Consider the following 25,708-nt stretch of genomic DNA (forward strand, 5'->3'; position numbering starts at 1 on the left):
AATACCAGCGGTGGCCCTCCAGCCAGCCAGGGAAGGGCAGGGGGTGGCCTTCACTACTCAGGTATGGTTTATAGCCGTGAAGGCAATGCTGTTGCAATGGGGGAACCAAAGCACTGTCCATCTACGCTGTGCATTTGACAATCCATTTAGGTAATCTTTTATTTATAGGAAAATGGCCACAAGCAAAGCTAGAAAGCTGAAGAGTTTAAGTAAGCTTGCAAAGGGAGAAGGGGATTCTTGTACAACTCTAGTTTTTGTGACCTTGAATGTTCCGTCCCACTGGGTCATGATAGCATTTCTGGCTCCTTCCCATTTCCCTGGGCCAGTCAAACGGAACTGGTATGGTGTGCATGGGCCGAAGAAGATGGTCAAAGCCAGGCGTGGATCTGTCAGGAGCAGAGAGAACAGGTTGGGCTTTGCATCAATATAGGTCAGGAGTTCATCTATGCATGGGATATAATCAGATTGTAAAGCTTTGCAGTAACACAAGCCAAACCTTTATAAAAGGAAGATTGGGATAAAGGGGAAGACAAAAAGATTAAATAATGATAACCTTAGAACAAGTAAAAGTGCCAGAAGTAAACAATGACGGTACAAAATTTGGACTGGCTTCTGTATTCTTCCCTCCATGCCCATAGCTGTCTAATGGTCTTACAGTATTATTTCAATACAAGGTGGATTCCTTGAAAATATACTCTGTACCTATGGTGCTCCAAATGCTGATAATGGGTCTCATATTACTTTAGTTCTGTTGTCAAATGATTAGCAATTTCTAGAAAAAAAGATTTTATATGATTTTACTATTCCTACATCTTTCTAGAACTCAATTATTGCTTGATTTGTATAATGTGAAAAACCACAAAAATCATAGGGTGGAATTCCCTGTAATGCTGGTATTAATCCCTAATATCTTTGACTGACCTATGTGACAGAAGTTTTTACATCACATAGTTCTAATTAATGATTTATGTTATACTAGAATTCCATAGTGGAGATCAGGTCGTATCCCAGGTTGAGGATGAAGAAGAGACCCCTAAAGTGCTTTTGGTATTTAGCCCTTTGACAAGGGTAGAACAACACTGAAGTCTGGAAATACATATGAATGAGAAAAGTGATGTTTCTTAAATGCAGTGATTTTAAAACTTTTTTTTTTTTTTTTTTTTTTTTTTTTTTGCGGTACACGGGCCTCTCACTGCCGTGGCCTCTCCCATTGCAGAGCACAGGCTCCGGATGCGCAGGCCCAGCAGCCATGGCCCACGGGCCCAGCCGCTCCGCGGCATGTGGGATCCTCCCAGACTGGGACATGAACCCGTGTCCCCTGCGTCAGCAGGCAGACTCTCAACCACTGCGCCACCAGGGAAGCCCTTAAAACTTTTTTATTCTGCCACAGAGACCCTTTTTTTTAAGTGAAAATTTATATCAAAGTCTGAAACAGATAAACAGTAAAACAGATAAAACCAGAGATGTTTTAGGATTAGGAGTCGGGAAGGGGCAAGTCTCCCTCTTTGCTGGCCCTCTCCCTTCCATTATCCCTGACCCTTGGTGGTAGCCAAAGAGCAGAGCACAAGTGGAGACCTCTCCTCTAGAGAAGGTGTCAACAAGCTTATTATGCAAAAGGTTCTAGGTGGTAAATACTTAAGGCTTTGAGGGCCATATTAGGGTCTCTACCTCAGCTATTCAACTCTGCTGTTGTAATGCGAAAGCAGCCTTAGACAATTTGTAAATTAATGAGTGTGGCTGTGTTCTAATAATACTTTACTTAGGTCACCGTGATTTGAATTTCATATCATTTCCACATATCAAAAAATCTTCTTTCCAATGATTTAAAATTGTAAATGAGAAAAATAGATGGTCGGTAGATTTGGCCCATAGGCCCTATTTTGACTCCTGCACTAGAGTAGTCATCTGAATAAAGACAATAGAGCTGAACACAGATTTTTTGAAATGAATGAATGAGCAGAACTTTCTGATGTCAGAGTGGATAAACACAACAGTTTGCCTGCTGATTATGGATAAAGGTATAGAATAGTATCTGGTAGATGAGGATTAATTATATTTTGGTTTAGAATCTAAACTCCATGTGGTGCTAGATGACCATGGTCTAAAGTGATAGTCTGGGACATTAAAACCTCAGTTTCCCTTTCTCTTCTCTCTCCTTAAACAGGCCTAGTTTTTTTTTTTTTTCTTCTTAATCTCAGGTGCTTCTTTTTTCTCCAGTGTAACTCTCACCTTTCTTTGCTATTGCTTTACCAGTTTTAGTTATGATTCAAAAAGAATGCATAGTACTTAACTTACCCACTGGGCTTGTTTTTTTTTCTTGCATTAACTTCCTCTATCATGACGCTCGATGGTGGTAATTTATTAACACCTGTAAAGCAAAACAAATAAAAAATGCAATTTAACTTTAGGTTTCAGTGGTTACTTAGCAGGTAAAGATACTTTACCACCACTCATATTTTATTTTTAGTACCCAGCTAGTCATCTGTTCTTCTGGCAGAAATACTAGCAGCCTAAGTGGATGGCTGTGGTGATAAAGCCATCAGCTGAAGAGATAAGTATCAGGACATCTCACTACTTATTTGATGTGACAGACCCTCACAACTGGCTTGACTGAATTTTGTCATTCAATTGATTGAATTTTTAAATTTTAATTGAACCAGTTGATTCAGGCAAAATAACAGGTAGACACAGCTGATATATATATATTTTTTATTTTACAAATTTAATCAGTTATACATATACATATGTTCCCATATCCCCTCCCTTTTGCGTCTCCCTCCCACCCTCCCTATCCCACCCCTCCAGGCAGTCACAAAGAACCGAACAGCTGATATTTTTTGATGCATGATTTATCTTTTGTGCTGGTGACGACACAAATTCACTGTGATAGTGTAATTTGGTGAACAATAGATGACTTAGCTTTTAAAAATTCTGTCGTTTTAGGTAGAACCTGGAGAAGGCCTCAAAATTTCCAGTATCCAAAATAATATGGCAAACTGAACATATCCGTCCTGCTATTGCTCATGCACTTGCGTTTCAGGACCGGAACAGCCCATCGAGCTTGCGTTTCCCCTGTGGTTATCCCAACCCAAGGGTTTGATGAGGCCAATAACAGCCAGGGTTGGCTTTTGCAGATGTGCAGCGAAGACGTACTTGTACAGTGATGCTTGGCCATCTTCAACTTTTACCACAGTCTCATCGAGGAAGGGGAAAGCAAAGGTGTATCCAGTGGCAAAGACAATGATATCAATGGGCTCTTCCTTTGGGGTGTTGTTAAATACAACAGAGTTTTCCTTCACCTCCTTTACGCTTGGCTTGATGAGCACTTTCCCAGTGATGATACGGCCTGGGAGCTCATTACTTACCACAGGCTCTCTTAGCTGTGTCCTAGACATAAACACGGATGGGGAAGAGACCTGCCAGGGACCAGTCAGCCAGCCCTCCCTCCTCCTTCCCTTCTTTTCATTATGGGACTCTCCCCTCCATTGGGCAGGAGGTGCCAGTCTTGGGAGAAGTTACCTCTGTGGGATCATGAATGACCAAGAAGGATGATGGGATATGCTTACCATTTACTAGAGCTTAGAAGCCTGAGGAGAAAGCCGCCAGAGCTTTCTCTAGCTCCTGCTTCTCATGTTGAATTTCAACATTCAGCTATCACTGTCACTTTAGAGATAGCTGAATGCTGAAGGACCACAAGGGAGACTGGGAACTTCTATATCTGCTGAGAACTGCTGGAAACTCTCTCCTCCTAGGAAGCAACTATACAAGGGAAACATGCATGTGTTTAAAAGGAATAAGGGGGCCTCCCTGGTGGCGCAAGTGGTTGAGAGTCCGCCTGCCGATGCAGGGGATACGGGTTCGTGCCCCGGTCTGGGAGGATCCCATATGCCGCGGAGCGGCTGGGCCCGTGAGCCATGGCTGCTGGGCCTGCGCATCCGGAGCCTGTGCTCCGCAACGGGAGAGGCCACAACAGTGAGAGGCCCACATACCACAAGGGGAAAAAGAAAAAAAAAAAAAAAAAAAGGAATAAGGGCAGAATTATCTTTTTCTGCCTATGCCTTTGGAATCACAAAACAAACACTTAGCAAGATGATTTTAAGTAAGCCGAGCCATTTTTGGCATATGGTGAATGCACAGTAAGAGACAATATGATAAAATGGAAGGAGCTTTGGAGCAGGAGGTAGTAAGGGTGGCTTTGTGTCCAAATGTTTATACTTAGAGCTTGGGAAAGTCATTGGGTCCCTGTAGGCTTTCTTTTATTCATCTGTAAAATAGGGACACTAACATTTGCCATCCTTAGTTCATTGGGTAGGACGAAGAACATATGAAATAGTATATATTTAAGAACTTTGGAGATGATAAAGGATTAGCTAACTGTGAGAGAGAAGAGATTACAATTCCTTTGTAATATCAGGCTCCTTTTATATATTCTAGGGTTTATGGGATTAAATAAAATTCTTTATAGCTGCCATTCAGCCTGTCATTCGAAAACTTATGGTAGAAAAAGCTCTGGTGAAAAGAGTTAAACCCCTAAGAGGCCTGGAGTTAAGAAGTAGAAGAGGGTAGGAATAAAAAAGGAAGGAAAAAATGCAGGGAGAGAGCAAGGTATACGAGAGAAGGATGAAGAGAACCAGAGGAATGAGGTACATGTAGTAGGAAGGGGGCTGCCTGCCATCACTTGTGGCTTGGGTACCACCTGATCCCTGCTGGTGCAGAGTGGAATCTGGAGGAAGAGCAGACAGGATCTCCAGGCTGTGGTGCCACCCTGGTAATGGAATGTCATTGTACAGACTCAATGAATGAGAAAGTAAAACCATTGGTTCTTGTTAATGGGATAAGTCATGGGTTGTAACTGAAAGGACAAGACTGAAATCAAGGTCATCTTGACAAGGAGAAGAAGGCACTACCCTTAGAGAGACATGGGGAAGGATTCCATTTTTCCAACACAGTGAAACAGGCAAGTGTGTTGCTTTTGTCAGAAGAGTCATAGACAAATTATTCCCTTTTGATTGCTGCAGCTGAGGTTTATGTAACTTGCCAAGGTCACGGAGCCCACTTAGTACTAAATGAGCTCCGGCAAGTGACTGAACTTCCCTAAGCCTTAGCATATCCACCATGAAAGGGAGATTATACTACTTACTTTAAAGGGCTGTTGACAATTATGTATTACATAATTTCACTTACCGAGCAGTCAAAAACAGTTAGCTATTATGATTAAGTAATTTGTATGAAATTTTCCTTCACATTCAGTCATGTTGTCACATTATTGCCTGGTTTGGATATGCCACTGGAAAGATGGAGGCCCCTTCTCCCTAATAGCTCTCAGCAGACACTCCATATTTACCTGTCTTCTGGTATTAAGCCATAATTTTCAATATTGAACCAGCTGTTCATCCTTCTTGCTATCAACCAATTCACAACTGGAGTTGGGAGAGAATTTCTGAACATGTTCTGTAATCGCATCACGAGCACCATGTCCCATGGGTAGCCCGAGTCAAAGACCTGGCTGATCACCCACGCCCAGGGGTGTTCAGTAACTCTAGTAAATGGTAAGCATATCCCATCATCCTTCTTGGTCATTCATGATCCCACAGAGGTAACTTCTCCCAAGACTGGCACCTCCTGCCTAATGGAGGGGAGAGTCCCAGAATGAAAAGAAGGGAAGGAGGCGGGAGGGCTGGCTGACTGGTCCCTGGTGCTGAGGAACACCTGGAAGCAATCAAACAGGTCACTCAGTTTGACACAGTGAACAGGGCTGGCTCTGTCAGAGATTCGAGAAGTTTTGTGAATTGAAAGGCACTAAAAAGTCTGCCACCCTCAAAATACATCCCTGACAAGACAGTTTTTGCTCCTCTAACTCCCACTTTAAAGTTATTCTTTTGAGATAATGGTTTGAATATCTAGAGTATTAAAATGCCTTAGAACATATTATTGAGCACTTTTTATCTGCCAGGCTCAGTGTTAGACACCATGGTGAATTATGTATTGAGGTTGGTGTAGTGAGCTTAGAATCTCATGTGAGAAAACAGTGAACAGGTGATAACTTTGTATGCTAATAATTGTAAACGAGAACAGGGCATGGATGCAATTGAAAGTTGTCTGCAAAGGGTTTTGACACAAACCATTGTTAGAACTGACAGTAAAATTCACTAATACAGTTAGTTTTGGTAGTTTTTTTTTGTTTGTTTTTGTTCTTTTGACAGATTATCTGGCTACTTGAGTTTACCTGCTGACCGAGTTCACTAAGCTAATAGTTGTTCTGGTACCTATACAATAAGGAGTTGTCTAACTGTTTAAAAATAAAAAAAATTAGTCAAAAATCTGTTGCTTTGCAGATACAAAACAACTGATTTAATACATGGTTTTTCTTCCAACAAACTGGGGCATCCACAGCTGTGGGGTGACCACAGCTGCAGTGTTAGTGTTTTTATTATACATCTGTTTGACCTTATAACATGATGGAGCAGTATGGTGGCAAGAACTATAAGCACATCAGTGATTCTGACATTAAACATATTTGCACCTGCCTCTCTTTGTCATGATGCAGAATCAGATACGGCATTTTGGTAGATACGAATTATATCCTGAAGCAAGGGGAGTTTCTTTGTCGATATAGAAATGATGTGTGCCGAAGCATGTTTTCAGACTGAAGAAATTTCCAGTGGTTAGAGAAATAGAAATAGTAATATGTTACCCACATGTGGTGGTCATCATGGATAGGCCTGTGTTAATTTTTGCTTCAGAACCTCCTTTCCCTTCCTTTAGGATAACTCCACCAAATTGCTGTCTCTCCAAGGCAGTCAATTAGTCAATCAATCAATCGAGTTCCTTTTTGAAAATTCCAGAAGGGAACACACTCCCAATTCTTTTTCTTCAGAGCTATTTCCACTCTTGCAGTTATTGATTTAATTATTTATATTTATTTATTTGACATCTGTTTTCCCCCATGAATATATGCTCTATGATAGAGGGAATCTTGTTTGATTGTTCTGTTTTCCAGTGTATCCCTCATGCCTGGCATAACATTCGGTATAGTAGAATTCAACAACTAATATTGATTTGTTGGCTGAATGGCTCTCAATGAGTTTATAGCAGAGTTGGAAAGAAAATACATACCATAAAAGGTAATTAGCAATACTAAGAATTAAAAGTGCCGACCGAGGAGTGTAAATTACAATTATTACATAAATTCATACTGGCGAGAGATCATTTTGTCTTGGGTTGAGGTATCTGGGAATGTAAATTAAATTGTAATAAAAGAGAAAAGGGCACTGCAGAAGGGAGGGGTATGGTGTGAACAAAGAGGAAAATAGAGACTTGGGAACTGGAAAGGGCACAGAATAGACCTGTCAGCATGCAGTTGATGATCATGTGGGAAAATAGTGTAGGATAAAGTTAAAATGGAAGATTTGGACCAGATTATGGAGACCCTTGTGATGCAGGGCTGATACATCTGCAAATTATAATTTTTATTTTTTTAGGTAAGGGGGAGTTAGTTTTTGTTAACATGAGTGTCATAATGAGAGCAGTCTTTTCAGAAGATTTGCTTGTTGGTGGTTGGGGGTCTGGATGGATTGTCGTGTGTGGGGGGATGGACTGGGGTAGGAGTGCGGGGAGTCAGGGTAGAAGTAGGAGCTGGGGCTTTGAATGGAAGAGACTAGGATTTGAGGACTGGCTCTACCACCTGCTGGTGGTATGCCTTTAGGCGGGTTATTTAACTTCTCTAAGTCTCAGTTTCTTCATCTGTAGTTAAGGATACTAGTACCTACTTTGTGGCTTGTTTTGATAATTGGTTGAGGTAATGCAGTGAGGCATTTAGTGCCATTTTTGGCACAGAGTAAGCAAGCCCAATAAATATTGACTATTTCCATAATTATTATTAGGAGGACAATGCCATAGACTCAGTGGGGGGTGGTATGGACCTGATGAGGGTGGTGGCAATCAATAAGGAAAGGAAGGAGCAAATGGGAGATCTTAGCAAGAAAAGTTGCCAGAATTTTCTGACCTATGGGACTGAGTAAGAAACAGATGTCCCCTGTAGCTCTTTTTGACTGGGAAAATGACAAAAATAGGAAGTCAGAGAAGTTGGATTTGGAAGAAAAATGACACCTGGAATTCACAGTAACGTTTATGAACATTCAAGAAAAATATACCTAAAAAAATCTGTTCAGTGTATGTGTGTGTGTTTTAGGAAATTTTTTTTCCTTTCATCACTTATCATGGTGTCAAATACTGTTTGCCTGAGGCATGTGTCTTAAGATAAATCTCCTCATTAGGTAACATCAAGAATGATACCTTCTTTGCCATGTGGCTGGCCTCCATAGCAAGGTCTGTGCCAGAATTCCCCATTCCAATCACAAGAACTCTCTTGTCTCTAAATATATCTGGATGTTTATACTCTCAGTTATGAAAATACTGGCCTTTAACAGTATTTATACCTAGAGAAAAAAAAAAGAAGTCAAATAGAAAATTTATAAGACTAGTGAATGAAACATACATATTATTCAGTGAATAACATCCTTTTGACAGATGATTTAGGTTGTTTTCATAGCATACTCAATTTTAAGAAAATCTGAAACACGAACACATAATTTTACAAGGTACAGAAATTAATGGGTGATTATTTATTTAATGGAAGTACTTACTCCATCTCACTAGATAGGCCTCTAGTTTTACTTACTAGATGATTACTAAGTTAAAATATCATGGCACTATAAAAAAATTTTCCCCCCAAACCATTGTGGAGTTCAAGGTTTTGGAGCATAAGCCACCCATTATCCTTGTTTTGCCCTGCAATAAACCTTTCTCTAATCAAAAAAAAAATCATGGCATAAAGACTTATTAAGCTAAAGTGTAAGAAGTCATTACCTTTCAAAGTTTGACAGAAATCAATGGGACAGAAATATTCTATTTACTAATATTTGATCTATATAGAACTTTTCACAAGCAGGGAGCAAGAGCAGAGAAGTTAAAGGGAACTATGAGTCAGTGCTTCCACTCTATTCAGCAGGCTTTTTTGGATACCTGTTATGTTCCTGTCACTGTGCTAGATGACATGGGAAATAAATAAAAATATGGTCCCTATTCGAAAAGACCCTTGTGGGTTCATCTTGGTGACTGACAGTAACTCAAGCTGGGTTTGCTGAGTCAGCCAGAGTTGGCGCAGAGAAAAAGGGATTATGTTAGTTACACTGGGATTAGAGCTGCTGTTCCAGCTAGATATCTCAAAACAGTTGACGCCAAATCTCATTGAAACATCAGATGTTTGGAGAGTTTTGGAAAATACTCAAGGTTGTGTAACACAATCAAAAGTAATATGTCCTGTACCAAGAAACTTTTTTTTTTAAACAAAATGTGATAAGACATCTAGATTCTCAGGGGATGAGTATGAATGCTGTGACACATAGCCTTACCAAGGCCCAGTAGCTCTTTACTTCATCTTAAATCATTAGAAATCTAACATGAATCTCAGTTAGAACCCAACCACAATCTAGATCATTTAGAATTTAACAATGATGCAACCAAGTTTAAATATTAACTCAGCACAGGGACCCAATCTGGATCCAAGAACTGCCAGGAAGGGAGAGCTGGACAAGTTTAGTGAGAATAATAGAATTATCCCTGAATGTTAGATTATCTTAGATTCTCACTGGATCAGGCTGTTTTGGACCACAAATGGACAAAAATGAGACTCTGTAGCTGAGTCTTCTACCAGGCTAATACTTTCCCCACTTATATTACAGGAGAACAGAGCAAGAACTTTTATTAGGTGAAGTGGTTGTGTGAGTAAACACAGCTGAATGTATATGGTATCTGAATTAATAAAATTAGTTACCTTGGGAAGTTATGTATTTATTCCAGCTGTAATACCTATTATTTTTACTAAGACATTTTGGAACACCTTTTATGGAATTGCCTCCAGAACTCATGACATGTACTTTTGAATAACTTCAATGAATTTAATTTTTGTAATGGTTAACAACTACCCTAGAGAGTATGTACAGACCAAGCAAGTCTGCTGTGGGGCAGAGAGGGAGATGGTGAGATTTGGAGGACTCCATTTCAAGTCTAAAGTCATGAAATTTTGGTGCTCAAAGGCTCCTTAACAATAATTTAGCCACGGATTTTAAGTGACCAATTGGTAGTGGCTGGTAAGATGGATATTGAGAAGGACGGCAAGTACTGTAGAGTTCTTTTTGCTTGATTTGTGATGTATGCTATTGTGTAAGGTGGTCCAAACCCCTCAGTTTCTAGGAAAGAAAACAGAGGCTTAGAAAGGTTAAGTGGAAAGCCCAAGATTACATAGCTTGTTAATTGTATAGCCTAGAATGTATACCTCCAGGGTCCCAAGCTCATCCTATTTAAACTGAGTACATTGACTCCATTGCTTTCAAGGTATGTTTTATCCTAATCTGACCTGACTTGAGTAACATCTGGGGGCCAGATCCAGGATCATTGGAGGTACATGAGTTTGTTGTAAAATGAGTATTGCTATCACTCCAGGTCATATGTAGATGTGATTCCTTCACTGGACTCCTATAAAACTCTTCATTCTTTTCATGCAGGCTATGTGTTGTCTTATCCACCTCTGTATTCTTAGCATCTTGTGCAATATACTGTAGGTGCCGAATGAATGCAGTGTACTCTCTATGTCGTGAAATTTTCCGGATTCTTGGAGTGATCCTGTACCAGGTACTCCTTCCTGGCAGTCTGGAGTACCTTGCCTGCTCAGGGATTTTTCTCTGTAGGCAAGAAAAGGGTGGGGTGGTAAGAGTTCATTGTTGAATGTGTTCAAGCAGAGGCTGTTGAGTCTTTCTCAAGGATGGTGAAGAGTTTCCTGCACCAGGAAGAAGACTGAACTGCATTCCAATTCAATGATTATAGTCTATGGCAGTTTTCAGGATATGCTTTATCTTAACTTGACCTGACTTGTGTAACCTCTGGGGGCAGACAAAGGATCATCAGAAGTACGTGGGTTAACTGTGAACCAAGCCTTGGGATCACTACAAGTCATATTTAGATGATTCAGAGAAAAATTTCCTAAAGTTTTAACTTTTTGAATCCTTTACTGCAGATGAAATAAACCAAACCATTGAATTTTCTATTCCCTCTGAGTTGTAATCCAATTGAAATTTGACATAGATTATCATGAATCATGGTTACAAAAGCCAGATAAAGAAACTGAGACACAAAGATGTCTTAATTTGCCTCCTAAGGCTCATGCCCCTACTGACTATTAATCCAGTGCCATAAACCTCTGATGTAGGTAATTGCTATGATTCATAGAAACAAACAAAAATCAAGTTACTTTTTCCTTTATTCACCCATTGACCTCTGTGGCCTCTACACTCATCTTTGTCAATGCACCACTGCTGAGGCTCACAACTTGTCTAGGCCTCCCAAGTCTTAGAAGACTTTCTGAGTGCTGCCAGTCCCTTAGGGAGGGACCTTGAACTTTAGTGAAGCATAAAGCTGCTTAGTAGTTATTCATTCTGCTCTTTGGTACTCATAAGTTGTTTGAAACAGATGAAAGCCAAAAACTGGCCAGACAGTGCTGGTTAGGGAAAAAACCCTCTTACCTCACAACTTAACTGTTTAATGGAGGAATCAGTAGGAATTTATTTCCAGACCAATCCAGTGTAAGGATGGCTCCCATGAGACAAACTAAGGTCAGTTGCAGAAAAGCCTATACCTGGAAAGGAGTCCAGTGGCAAATATGGGTTAGTAAGGAAACTAGTGCAGACCATGACAGCATCAAAGATGGCTGACTCTCGCTTCCCTTCATGCAGAGTGACTACCTCCCATTGACCGGTAACAGAAAAATCTGGGCGTTTTGTTACACTGAAGACTTTAATCTGAAAAAAGAATCATAGACATGGTTAATAGTTTTCAAGGTTCCAGAAAGGGCCTGCTGGCTGACGTGCCAATTGACATTTCAAATGTTCTAGAGAACAGATGAAACATAATTAATAAGCATAACCCTAGAAATCAAATTGGACTATCAGATTGATCATAATTTCCTGGATGGAAGTATTCTAAGCGTTGAGTCGTAGAGGGGTATTTAAGAGAGGTGGTGTGGTCCAGAATTTTTAAGTGATTTCCTCAAATTCTTACAGTGAGTGATAGAACCAAGATTATGACTTAGGTCTTTCTATGTTTTCAAAATTATTTTTCTGTTATGTATAGTTCTCATACACAATGGCTCCTTTACAACAGCTTGTTTAACAGAAACATGGCTAATATTGAATATATAATTGAAAATATAAATTTGGTCCCAAGTATCTTAGTTTATGAAAGGTCTTATAGACTATGATGTTGAAGTTTTCCCAGATCTAGAGAACTACTGAAGAGTGCTAACTTTATGGCTGAATTTGTTGGGAGTTGTCTAAATTTCAAATACAGTTGATTCTTGAACAATATGGGTTTGAACTGCGGAGGTCCACTTATATGTGGATTTTTAAAAATAGTAAATATTACAATACAACAGGATTTGTAATTGTTGAATCTGTGGATGTGGAACTGTAGATACAGAGGCACCTGGGAAATGGAGGAAATGGGAATTTTCCACTGTACAGAGTTGGCACTTCTAAACCCCCGTGTTGCTCCAGGGTCAACTGTGGTCTATTTTTGTTCTCATGGAGTACATGTATATCCATGGGTACTAGATTCTGATTCAAAAAATATATAAAAGAAATTTACAAGTCAAGTTTAAAAGCATAAATGAGCCACTGACCAAGAGACTTTGCTGCCTTGCTTTCCTCTTCAGTTTTCAAAGAAGACAGACTTCTCAAGTCCCTCCTAATGGTTCACTGTCTGGTTTATAATATTTGAAGTGCTTGTTGGGTTCTACGTTTGTATTAGCAATTATCTTTTTAAAATATAAACTTTCAGTTAATTAAAAAAACGTTCAAAATAAATTTATTTTTATCTTGAAAATAATGTGTTCATCATTGAAAATTTGGAATGTATAGAGAGGGAGGAAAAACAAAACCTCTTACAGACAGCTGCTTGTGTGTACTTTCTTAAGACTTCAGTGAACATCTAGTTTTCTAAAGTTATTTTAAAACAGCCTTGGGAAACAGGTAGTAAAGGAAATGCTTCAGATTCAGAAACTCTGATGCATTAAATATATTTTTTGTGGATTATATCCATTGACTATGGTAGTGTTTTATTTTTATTCTGTCCCTTGGAAAATAAGGAAGTGGGATGAAATATTCTTTGGACAACTGGAGTACTTTTATTTTTCTCCAGTTTTATTGAGATATAATTGACATATAACACCATATAAGTTTAAAGTGTACAACCTAATGATTTGACATATGTGTATATTGTAAAATGATTACCACAATAAGTTTAGTTAACATTCATCACCCCACATAGTTATCATTTATTTTTTTGTGATAAGAACTTTTAAGATCTACTCTCTTAGCAACTTTCAAATATACAATACAGTACTGTTAACTATAGTTACTATACTGTATATTACATCCCCAGAACTCATTTATCTTATAACTGGAAGTCTATTACTTTTGACTACCTTCACCCATTTCCCTTCCCCATCCCCCATCTACTTCTGGCAGCCATCAATCTGTTCTGTTTCTATGAGTTTTTTTTTTTTTTGATTCTACATATATGTGAGATCATACAGAATTTGTCTTTCTCTGTCTGACTTATTCCACTTAGCATAATGCCCTCGAGGTTCATCCATGTGTTTGCAAGAGACAGGATTTTCTTCTTTATTTACCATGGCTGAATAATATCCCATTGTCCGATCTATCTATCTATCTATCTGTCCATCATCTATCACATTTTCTTTATCCATTTATCCATCAGTTGTTTCCATGGCTTGGCCATTGTAAATAATGCTGTACTAAACATGGAGGTGCAGATATCTCTTTGAGATAGTGACTTCATTTTGATCAGGAGTACTTTTAAGGTTGTGAATGTGAATCTTATATGGTACTTGTTTTGGCCAGTCTTTCCATTCATGTTACTTTCTCTGTGTAATTCTCCAAGAATTCCTTACCATCCCCATCTCTGATAGGGAGGGTAATAGAAGGGAAACACATGGATTTTCATGTGTTTCTTGCAGAGGAAGGAAAAAAGGAAGAAAGAAAGAGGAGAAAGAGGATATATTTATTTGCCTTTGTCCTTCTACCTACCTCCTGTCTCTGTCCTCTGAAATGGGAAGGGAGGTGGGTATGGCCAATGAGAAAATATCAAAGATTTTTCTATTCCCTAAGATACCTAGGAAAGATTTCCTTCAAATAGTGACATTCTCTTGTGTATAGGCCAGTGCACACATCCATTCATATAAAGGGATAGTAAAAAGAGAGTACCCAGGAGCTGACAGGAAGTTCTCAATGTCCCTGTGTAGAGGCATTTGGCCCAAACTGAAAATCTGGTTTGACAATTTTAAGGTCCATTTGGATACTTGGTTGTAAGCATTGCAAACTAAAAGTTTATACATACGAATCCTTAGACAAAGTATCTCCAGATTTACTTAGGGTGATTGTAAGTAAAAGGGGAAAAGGAATCCAACCTGGTGTCAGCAATCTTGCCAGTTCATTATCTCATCTACAGAACCTAGGGTAGAGAGAGATAATAGACAATAGGCAGGAAACACTTCCTGACTACTAACTGATGTTTTGTGCCTTTCTTACCTTGAATTGAATGCATTTCAGAAGGTTGAACTGGTTTGCATACATTTTGAGATATTCCAGGAATACAGAATTTGGCACATAGTTTGGATAATCTTCTGGGAATAGAAAGTCTGGGTAACAAGACATCTCCTTGCAGCTGTTGGAAACCACGGACTTGTAGAGGCTGGCTCTGCCTTCTTCAACATGTTCCTGTACAAACAGTGCATGCACATGAGTGTGTATGCATGTGTGCATGTGCATGCACACACATGAAATGGATGTTAATTTTTAGACGTTGAACCATACAATTTACGTATGCTACCTGCTACTTTCTTTTTTTTTTTTTTTTTTTTTTGGCGGTACACGGGCCTCTCACTGTTGTGGCCTCTCCCGTTGCAGAGCACAGGCTCCAGACGAGCAGGCCCCGTGGCCATGGCTCATGGGCCCAGCCGTTCCACGGCATGTGGGATCCTCCCAGACCGGAGCATGAACCCGTGTCCCCTCCATCGGCAGGCGGGCTCTCAACCACTGCGCCACCAGGGAAGCCCGCTACCTGCTACTTTATAATGGAATTTGCTATCCTGCACTTACTTGAAAGATGATGAATATTGGACTCCACTATGAATATCATGATCAGAATTACAATTTCATTTATTACATGCTAACAAACCTGGAATAAACTCACCTGTCCAGATTCACACAGCATCACTGCAAAATACAGGAGAATATGGAAATACACCAGAGCCAGGAAGTATCTAGATGATGAACGATTCCTTTGGTTTCATGAGGTATTGTTGAAAGGATTATGGAGAAAGGGGGTTCAGATTATGAAGGATTTTGTATCTGAAGTTAAGGAATTTGAATTTTATAGAAATTCATGGAAGTGATTCATATTAAATTTTAAAAAGATAATTCTGTTTCTTCAAAAGATAACTTAGAGGGATCTGGAAAGGACGGAAATGAGGCTAGTTAAGAACCTGAAACACAAATCCATGTGATTGCCAATGAGGGCCTGAGCAAAGGCAGTGGCAGTTGAAACTGAGAGAGATGGGATTTGTTAGGTAGCAGAGAGGTAGAATGCATAGGATTGTGAAACTGTTTGGATTTAAGGTTTGGGAGAGGAAGCAAGTCAAAGGTTTCCAGATTGGACAACTGTGAGCATGGTAAAACACTAAACAATTTCCCACTCCAGTTTTGACTTGGGTAACTAGCAAATAGCAACATCTCAGACAACTACTACAAGGTTGAATAGTGGGCAGTTTTAGTTATTCACTTAGGTTTGTACATTACCTCTGTCTTTTAGATGTATTATAAAGAATTGTTCTAATTTCAGTGGGAAAGTCCTTAGTATTTTAATATTGTTTACCATCTTGTATATGTATGTTCTTTTCTCCTGTGAAACAAAAATTATTTTATTTGTGTGAACAAGTAGAAACATGAACATAAACCTCACATATGGAGAGGACTTACTTTGTTCCCTCAAAAGGGTTGAGTCTAGGTCTGCATGAAATATGTAGTGATAACAGAAAATAAAATTATAAACATACCTTTGTAGTTTGAATTAATGATACCGATCTCATCAACTGATGAGTTCACCTTATCTTGCTTATTTGTGACTCCACATCTGACAGTCCCATTTATCCAGAATAAATCTAGAAAACTGGAATCTAAATGGCTTCTGAGAAAGATGACTATTTATTTTTTATTTTTTATTTTTTTTGTTTCTTTTTTTCTTTTTGCGGTATGCGGGCCTCTCACTGCCGTGGCCTCTCCCGCTGCGGAGCACAGGCTCCGGATGTGCAGGCCCAGCGGCCACGGCTCACGGGCCCAGCCGCTCCACGGCATATGGGATCCTCCCAGACCGGGGCACGAACCCGTATCCCCTGCACCGGCAGGCGGACTCCCAACCACTGCGCCACCAGGGAGGCCCAAAGATGACTATTTAAATCCTGATCTTTCATTCTGTAGGAAGATCTAAAGCAGTGCTACTCAAAGATGTAGGGACTTCCCTGGGGGTGCAGTGGTTAAGACTTTGAGCTCCCCATGCAGGGGGCCCCTGTTTGATCCCTGGTCAGGGAACTAGATCCCACATGCATGCCACAACTACAGCTAAGAGTTCGCACGTCTCAACTAAGACCTGGCACAACCAAATTAAAAAAAAAAAAAGAAGCAAAGATGTGGTCAGCAGAGCCAGACCGATATGAACTTTTTACTACCAGTCTATGACAATATAAGTACAGAAGGTGAGAGTAAGCATCTAGAAACTTTTATAGCTATAATTTGACATTGCTCAGTATCCAGGCATGTGGACTCCTTCGTGATGAATGGGACATAGATCAGTCTTGGTTTTGTCTAAGTCATGTGATGAGTTGTGTGGGATTTGAACTGAGTACTAGTAATGCGGGTAAGACTACATTACAGTGTAGGACTTTCTTTTTAAATTAATCTTAAAAAATGATTTATTTATTTATCTTTGGCTGTGTGGGTCTTCGTTGCTGCGTGTGGCCTTTCTCTAGTTGCGGTGAGTGGGCTTCTCATTGTGGTGGTTTCTCTTGTTGCGGAGCACGGGCTCTAGGCATGTGGGCTTCAGTAGTTGTGGCACACGGGCTCAGTAGTTGTGGCTCGCGGGCTCTAGAGCACAGGGTCAGCAGTTGTGATGCACGGGCTTAGTTGCTCCGTGGCATGTGGGATCTTCCCGGACCAGGGCTCGAAGCCATGTCCCCTGCATTGGCAGGCGGATTCTTAACCACTGCGCCACCAGGGACGTCCCCAATGTGTAACATTTTAAGGTTAGTTTGAAAACTATTTTCCAAAAGTGCATAGAAGCTATAATTATTTTCTTTCATTGAAAGATAATTGATATTCGCTTATAATTTTACAGAATAAATGATCAGAATTGACTACTGATAAAGGACTGAAGTTAAATTTTAAAAATACAGCACTACTTCATTTTGGATAACAGTTTAAAAAATGAATATCCTGAGCTTGCTGAGGTTTCTTTAAAATCTTTTCTTCCATTCCATTCTCATATTCTGTGAGCCTCATTTCTCTGCTATGTGTGTTGTTAAGCAAAATTTAGAAACAGTTTAGATATATGTTATCTCTTGGGAGGAGTGCTCTCATCCATCCAGCCCAGATTAGATAAAATGACAAACAAGAAGCAAGCTTAATTATCACATTATAAACCTTAAGTATTAATATGTACAATGTGTAGTGAAAGTGTGCCTACAGGTGTTTAATATGGAGAACTGATATTTCACACATATGGTTTTGTTTAGCAAAAAGTTACAAGTGTAATAGTGATTCTCTATAGTAATTGCCTTGTGCACACTTTTAAAGAAGTTTGAATTTATGTTTTGAAATTTTTCTTTATTTCATTTTCACCTTTCTAATAGTTCATTTTATTATATTTCACAAATATGATTGTCTGTAATTTCTTGGAAATTAAAACAAACCTGATTCTTCTCCACAGTTTGAGAAGCACAGCTCTCTAGATTTGTGCTTCTAAATCTTGTTAAGAATTGCTCGGGGAATCTTATTAACATGTAGATGCTGACTTAGTAGGACTGGGTGAGCCTGAGATTCTGTGTTTCTCACAAGCTCCCATGCAGATGCTGCTGGGTCATGGACCACGCTTTGAATAACAATACTCTAGAGCTGTCTTGCCCGATAGGGATGTGATGCAGGCCACACATGCACTTTAAAAATTTCCAATAGCCACATTAAAAAAGGTAAAAAGGAACAGATGAAATTAATTTTAATGGTATATTTTATTTTACTCAATATATCCAAAATTTTATAATTTCAATGTGTAATCAATATAAAAATTATTAATGAAGTATTAAAACTTTTTTCTCATATTAAGTCTTCTAAATCTAGTATATATTTTAAACATCTGAATCCAAATGCTAAATTTTCACTTGAAAAAGTGGATTTACATACCCAAATTGTTAACAAATACACTTAAAAATTCTCCAGTAACTGAATTGAGTATTGGTTTTAAAATTAAAATGAATTAAAACTAAATTAAATAAAAAATTCAGTTCCTTAGTCATATCAACTGCATTCCACAGTTACATGTGGCTGGTGGCTACCTTATTGGACAACACAGATTTAGAACATCCTTAAACTTGAAGCCAAGTATTAGAATTAAATTTAGCGCTGGTTTGGTGTAGTTAAAAGTGATCAAGTTTCCTATGGGTTATAGGAAAAAGAGAATGGGAATAGCTCTAAAGAGCTGTAATATTGAGAAGTTGAGAGCAAACAGAAGGGGAAGAAACTATAGTAAAAGGAGAAAAACATCAATTATAAACATTCTGGGGTCAGTTTGTGTATGACCAAAGCTCCCTCACTTTTCTCTGGCATCTGAGAGCATCACATTGTAAATAATACTCCGTTAAAAACGCCAATTTCTAGTTAACAACAACAAAAGGCTAAATTTGGAATACATACTGTTAAAAGCGGGGTAGAGATGTGCATAATATCATGTTGTAAAGATTTCCATAAAGGTAGTTCAAAAAAATTTTAAACATTTTATAATGACACGTTTAAAAATCAAAGAGTAGTAGAGACTCATTGGAATTGGATAAGTCAGGGAACCATGGGGACCTTAAAACAAATGAACCCACAAACAAAAATAGAAAAGAAAAAAACCAACAACTCTGCTGCACAAAATTTTGGAAAATCATTGTAAAGGCAGGAAGAAGAAAACCTTCCAGGAAACACTGAAGCCTAATGTGAAGTAATGTTTCACAGATGCCAGCTGAGGAGAAACTGTAGCTTAGTATAGAAACCTGACCTTTAGGATGGAATCCAACACCACTTTGGTCTGTCTCTCTTTCCTCCCACTGATTGTTTCTCCTGGTAAAATACAAGGTCTGGAGTGTTTCAGATATATTCAGAGAGTACGAGTCCGTGCCACTTCTGAGTGGGGTTTGCAGGTCCTAAGCCCTCCCCTCCAGTGTTTGCCTCAGTGAACAAACTGACCCAGTGATTCTCAGGCCCTGCTGGGACCCCCGGCTGCAGGCACTCTTGGCATTGTCTCTGTGTGTGTGCCAATTACTCTCTGTGTGGCACTCTGTATGTGGAAGCACATTTTTCCTGAGAATTGATGGGGGCACTTAGGGGAAAGATTTTTGTCTTGAAGGTAAAGCTGAATGAGAGGGGAAGGGAGATGGATTGTACGGAGGGGAAAAATAATAAAGGCAGGAATGGAGGGGTTTCTGGCTTCCTGGTCCACTTGGTCCTGCAATACAATGGGAAAGACACATCATATTCCCTAGAATACTTCATGGGATTCCATGGACAGTCCAGGATTTGCCTGCCCTTATTCCTGAGCTGTGGCACAGACTCTGGAAATGCATGGAGTATAGATCTTGTCAGCACAGACCACGGAGTCAGACAGCCTGGGTTCATATTCAAACTCTATATTTTTAGCTGGGTGACCTTGGGAATTTTCTTAACCCCTCTGTGTCTCAGTTCCCTCTTCTATAAATAGGAATAACAATACTACATAACCCCTAGGATAAAGTGAAATGACAGTTCTAATGCATTTAGAACAGTGCCTGGTAAGCTCTCAAAAAATGTTAACTGTTATTTGTAATATTCTTCTTCCACAGTTACGGTGGAAATTTACTTTCTCAAGCTTTGTGTCCTCCAGAGAGGATTATAGGCAATGGGAAGAAACCTTTGTCAGGTCAGAGGTTTCTCCTTTCTCATTTAAAAAAATAGATATAAAATGATAATAAAAGTCACTCCTATATAGATACATAGAGACATTCTCTCAATGCACAACATTCACAGCTCTTGTTCTTTTTTTTTTTTTTTTTTTTGGCTGCGTTGGATCTTCGTTGCTGTGTGCGGGCTTTCTCTAGTTGTGGCAAGTGAGGGCTACTTTTCATCGCGGTGCGCGGGCTTCTCACTGTGGTGGCTTCCCTTGTTGTGGAGCCCGGGCTCTAGGCACGTGGGCTTCAGTAGTTGTAGCACACAGGGCTTAGTAGTTGTGGTGCACGGGCTTTGTTGCTCCGTGGCCTGTGGGATCTTCCCGGACCAGGGCTCGAACCCATGTCCCCTGCATTGGCAGGTGCATTCTTAACCACTGTGTCACGAGGGAAGTTCAGCTCTTGTTCTTAAGAACAATTATTTCCTTCTTTTCTTCTCCTTTGAACAGCCAGAACACATTTTACTTTGTCACTTCCTCTCCCTATGGAGAGTCAGACTGTCTACAATCTGTCCAGAGTCTGTAGATCTGTTTTCAGATCTACAGCACAGGGGAGCTGGGGAAACCTCAGAGGAGATTTGAGGAACCCCCAAGAGGTTAGGGGCCTGTCAGGTGTATCCTCTCCAAGATAATATGAATTCAATAAATGTTTGTTTAATATATGAATAAAAGGAAACCTACTAAGATTACTGAACTTTTAGAAATAAGGCTTTTAAGAAGAAGTAAAATGGTACCAATTAACAAATCATTTCAGCCCCTGTAAGAATCAGGCTTAACGTGCCTAACGAAGAAATAGCTGAAGAATTCCTTAGTGATTTAAGGGGGTGGAGTATTACACTTCATCATTGCCCTCACTGAATCTAAAAATATGTGGTGCATAAGGCGCATAGTAGGTGCTCAATAAATGTGGAATAAGTGAAAGGTTACATGTGCAGAAGAAAAGACCTCGATGCGCATAAGGAAGCACGTCATTCCAGGGAGGGTTATTGTTACAGAGATGTGATGGGTGAAGCAGAATGTGTTTCTATCAGCATAGTATAATTACTTCTAGAGGATGTCAGTGTGGTTCTTTAAGGCTATTTCTCAAGGCTCCTTCCTATGCTCAAATTCTCTAAGAGTAATATTAGTTATGAGTGACAGAACAATTCCTGACATTTTATTTCTTCAAGTATTCCTCTACAATCGAGATAATCAGCCAATAGCATTACTGTTTGTTCTAAGCCTCCCTTTCCTCTCAAGAGCCTGAGAGAGTTAGTTGTGGAACAGATGTTCCGCACTTACCTCCTGGTGCTACTTGAGTTGGTGGTCACAGGTGGGTTCTTTATCAATGTATCCCTTTTCTTTTTAAACGATGCCAACGCCTCCCCTGCCCCAATGAAGGATGGACTTTCTTTTCCATTGCAACCTTTGTCTGCTTCCTCTCAGTTTAAGACTGTGGTCTGGAAGAGGCCAGAGTTATGCCCATGTGAGTATCGAATTAAGTGCAGTAGTTTATAATCTCTGTAATGTTGGGGGCATCTCTCTATTTGTAAATGGAAACCTTCTCCCTATGTATTTTATTGGGTTTCTGCAGTTTGCCTGTCTATTTTTGCATTACGCCCCTTTCACCCAGAACAGGCACTAAGGATCCCCTTTGTACATTTTGTGGTAAGCACAGCCCTTACCTGAGCAGACTCTCTAATTCTGCAGGTTTTGAATGGGCCACTTGCTTTGATTGCAGAGACACCTCTAACAGTCTTTTGTGGTGTGTGTGTGCATGCGTGCATGTGTGTGTGTTTGTGTGTGTGTGTATCTGCTGGGGTAGAAGGGGGAAGGGATGTCTCTAGAAAGACCCAGGAGAGTCATAGCATTTTAGAGCTGGAAGTCCCCTTTAAGGTCACTTAGTTTAGAGATTTTCAATCAGGCTTTAGAGGAATCTCAAGGTAGTACAGAGGTGCCTTAAAGAGGCTGCTGTGTCAAGAGAGGGCTGCTGAATGAAGGTGGGGATGGTTTTTCCTGCCTCCCAGGACCTAGTAATTTAGCTTTTATCTATTTTTTAAACTGACTCTGCGTTCTTACTTTACAGATGAGGTAATGGGGACTGAAACAAGTTGTTAACTGGGTACCATTTTACTCAGGCTACTGCTGGGTCACCCTCTTTCTCATCCTTTTGCTGTCCTATCACGTGCCTCACAAGGGCCTCTATTTTTCTTTTTCCTTCCCCTTCTGTCTCTGAGAAAAGTGTGCCTCTCCACTTTTCTGAGGCAAATCCTTCCACTTGGGCCTGCAATTCCACTTCTTCCTTTTTCTACCAGGATCTTATCTCAATTTGGGCTTACATATTCAATCATTTCCTATCATCCAGATATTTTCTCTTTACCTGTAAACATATATGGGTTTTCCTATCATGCAAACAAAACAAACACAACAACAACAGAAAGACATCTTAATTCTGCTCATCATCCATTGCTTTCTAAATTGAGTACGAATCCCTTGCCCAAACATTCAGCCACTGTCTTCCCCTTTCATTATTTCTCTTACAAGTACCACACACACCAATAAGCTCTTTTTATTTTCCAAGCATGCCCAGTACTTTTTCTTTACGGTTTCCTCCCTGGCATCTCCCACTCAATCTCATTTGCCTGTTGAAATCCTTCAAAGTCCACCATACACCATCTCCTCCATGAAGCCTTTCTTGGCTTCCCACAAGTGAATGTAATCCTGACCTCACTTAAATACCCATAGCACCGTTTCTGACTTACAAGATCCTGCCCTTTTCCCATCAGAATGACAGCTCCCTGAGGCAGGATGACTGTTTCTCATTTTTGTGTCCCTCACAGCGCTTTGTGCATAGGTGTTTGACCTGCCCAATCACACAGCCAGTTGGGCACAGCTGTATCTAGACCTCATTTCTGTTGATTCTTACATCAATAGTTTTTTATGTGTGTGTGTTAATAATTGGGTATCTGTGATTTATATTAGGAGAATTTTTGTCTGGTATGCCAAGGTCTCTGGGCTTACTTTTTGCTTTGATTGAGATTACTTTAACCAAATTACTCTACTCTGGCAGTTTTATCCTGGAAGCTAACCCTCAACCCCAATGGAGTAGTAGTACTTATCTGGAATACTGTGTTAAGAAGGATTCTGAGGCTCATTAGGGGAAGGGTATAGTGTTTAATTAGCAATGTTTTCAATGGGCATGAGAGGCTAGAGTTATGGCATTTGTGTCAGGTTTCTGCTCCCCTTTTGGAATGTATGTGGTTTGAATCATGGGAACAGATGTTCTCTTTTCCCTAGGCCCCTTGGGGAGGTCTCTGTGCATTGATGGTCACATTTGGTGGTTGGACACATTTCAAGATATGCAGTTCTTCTTTATGTGAGCCAAGCTGGTCTATGCTGGGACTAAACTAGGAACCTTGGCCTCTCTGGAGCTTTGCTCACTGAATTAGAAAATAATTACTTTATTCCTGTTCCAAGTTCTACCCTTCTATAATAAGGGAATGCTAAGTGTTGCTTTCTCTCAGTCCCTTGGGACTCTGAGGCCAGGATATCTGACACCTTGCTCCTTTTCACTCTTCCTGACTGCTTTCTCCTTAGCACATTTAAAGCTCATGGGATATGTTCTTGCTCTCCTGAGAAGAAGGGAAAATAGGAGGTTTGGGGAGATCTGATGCAAATGACTCCCTGGCTGAGCCGTGGAGCTCACAGGGTTTCAGTGGCCTCCAGCAGGGCCCCTGTGGTTTCCCTGGACCCCAGGCCAGTCAAGGGTGGTCTTTATAGTTGCCTTTCCTCCTACCTCACCCCTTTTCCCTCTCCAATGCACACTGTAGTCCTGAGAATATTATTATTTTTTTTGCTCAGGCAACAAAAAAGTCTCCAAACTCCTCACATCCTTCACCTCCGATTGTTCTTGACATGGATTGGAATTGCCTGGACAACAAGACCTTGAGTATAGGACTCATCCTACACTGAGTCTTGTGTCGCTTTACTTCAGATAGAGCAGAGCTGGAAAAAGAAGCATGTATAAGCAGCTCAGTCTTTCAGGCCGAGGCAGAAATTCCTGTGCTGTGTTTGTACCTTTGCCCCCAACACTGGAGTCGCTTGCTTCTGACCCCCAGGCTCTGCTCCTGCCCTGCTTGTCCCGAGCTTTCCTGGCTCGTCCCAGCCACTCCATCCTCTTCTACCCTTCACAGCATCTTTATTCCTCTTGGCCCCAGGTGAAGTTTGCAAGGTGGCTGATGCACCTCCCACCCCAATTCAGGCTATTCCCTGCTTCTTTTTTTTTTTTTTTTAAATCATTTTCAATGGCCCTTTCTGTCCCCCTGTTCAGCAGATGTTTCTGGTGCCTATGGGCGCCAGCCCTTGTGGAAGAAATTCAATCTCTTTGTGCACCAGTCCAGCCCTTTTCCAACGGACACACAACAAAGCTGTCGAAGCCCCATTTACGGTGAATCTCCACAGCCCCCCAAGGTCGTCGCTCCTCTCGAAGCAGGTGGGCTCTCGTCCTTCCTCCAGACAGCACCTGATGGAGGCCAGGCCACTGACCCCAGCTCCCACAGTTGCAACTCGCTTGGCCATGCTCTCCTGCGTGGGGACAATGAAGCAGAACCTTTTATTCACAAGTGAAAGCCCCACCCCATCCTTGGCTGCTCTAGCAAATTAGGAAAAAGAACTTGAAAGATTAAGGGATTTGCTCCGTTCGAATCCTCTGTAGCTGGTTTCTGGTGTTGTGAATGTGAGAAGAGAAATGTTCAGGTCACTGGTTTAACCCTGTGCTTGGTACGTGCCCACCCCCTCACTCGGAGCTGGTTCTAAATTATAGTACAACTGTTGTCAAGACTGTCGCTTTTGGCAGAGTGGCTGAAATCGGATCCTTTAGTGGATGGAGTTTTGCATTCTGGACTGTGCTGCTACCTCTAGCCTCCCTCCACTCCCCGTAGAGTGGAACAGAGCGGCAGACCAGGAAATGGTCACCTTGTCAAACATGGTGTTTCATAAACATACGAAGCTGAAGCTCAGATGGGTGTAGTGGTGAAAGAAGACACTGCGGCCACCACAGGGGCTGCTGCAGCACTGCCCGGGCCAGTCCCAGCCCCTAGCATCCTGCCAGGGCTCCGGCTGTGCTGTCCATCCTTCTACGTGCTGCCAGTGCTTGGTCACCAGTGGAAGAGAGAGGGTGTGTGGTGGAAAGGTAGGCATGGGGAATCATCCCTTCTCTCTCCATTGGATCCTGATGCACTTCTAGGACACCATTGTGTCATCATTGGCACACGTGGAGGATTGTCTCCAACACTGTATATGTATTTCGAAGCCACTAAGATCTTTTTTTTTTTTAAACATCTTTATTGGTGTATAATTGCTTTACAAT

At 40.6% G+C, this 25,708-nt stretch overlaps 1 protein-coding gene across 1 annotated transcript; it reads right to left on the bottom strand.

The window, feature by feature from the left end:
• Positions 1–162: 162 nt before the first annotated feature.
• On the bottom strand, positions 163–24,921 carry FMO1 (flavin containing dimethylaniline monoxygenase 1). Its single transcript, XM_060088584.1, is given in 9 exon segments — positions 163–496; positions 2,296–2,368; positions 3,034–3,086; positions 3,088–3,387; positions 5,345–5,539; positions 8,282–8,438; positions 11,693–11,855; positions 14,664–14,852; positions 24,787–24,921. Coding segments are annotated over 9 exon segments (1,596 nt in total). The 5' UTR covers positions 24,919–24,921.
• Positions 24,922–25,708: the final 787 nt, after the last annotated feature.

Source organism: Mesoplodon densirostris, chromosome 2 (genome assembly GCF_025265405.1).
Source record: "Mesoplodon densirostris isolate mMesDen1 chromosome 2, mMesDen1 primary haplotype, whole genome shotgun sequence".
Classification (NCBI taxonomy): domain Eukaryota; kingdom Metazoa; phylum Chordata; class Mammalia; order Artiodactyla; family Ziphiidae; genus Mesoplodon; species Mesoplodon densirostris.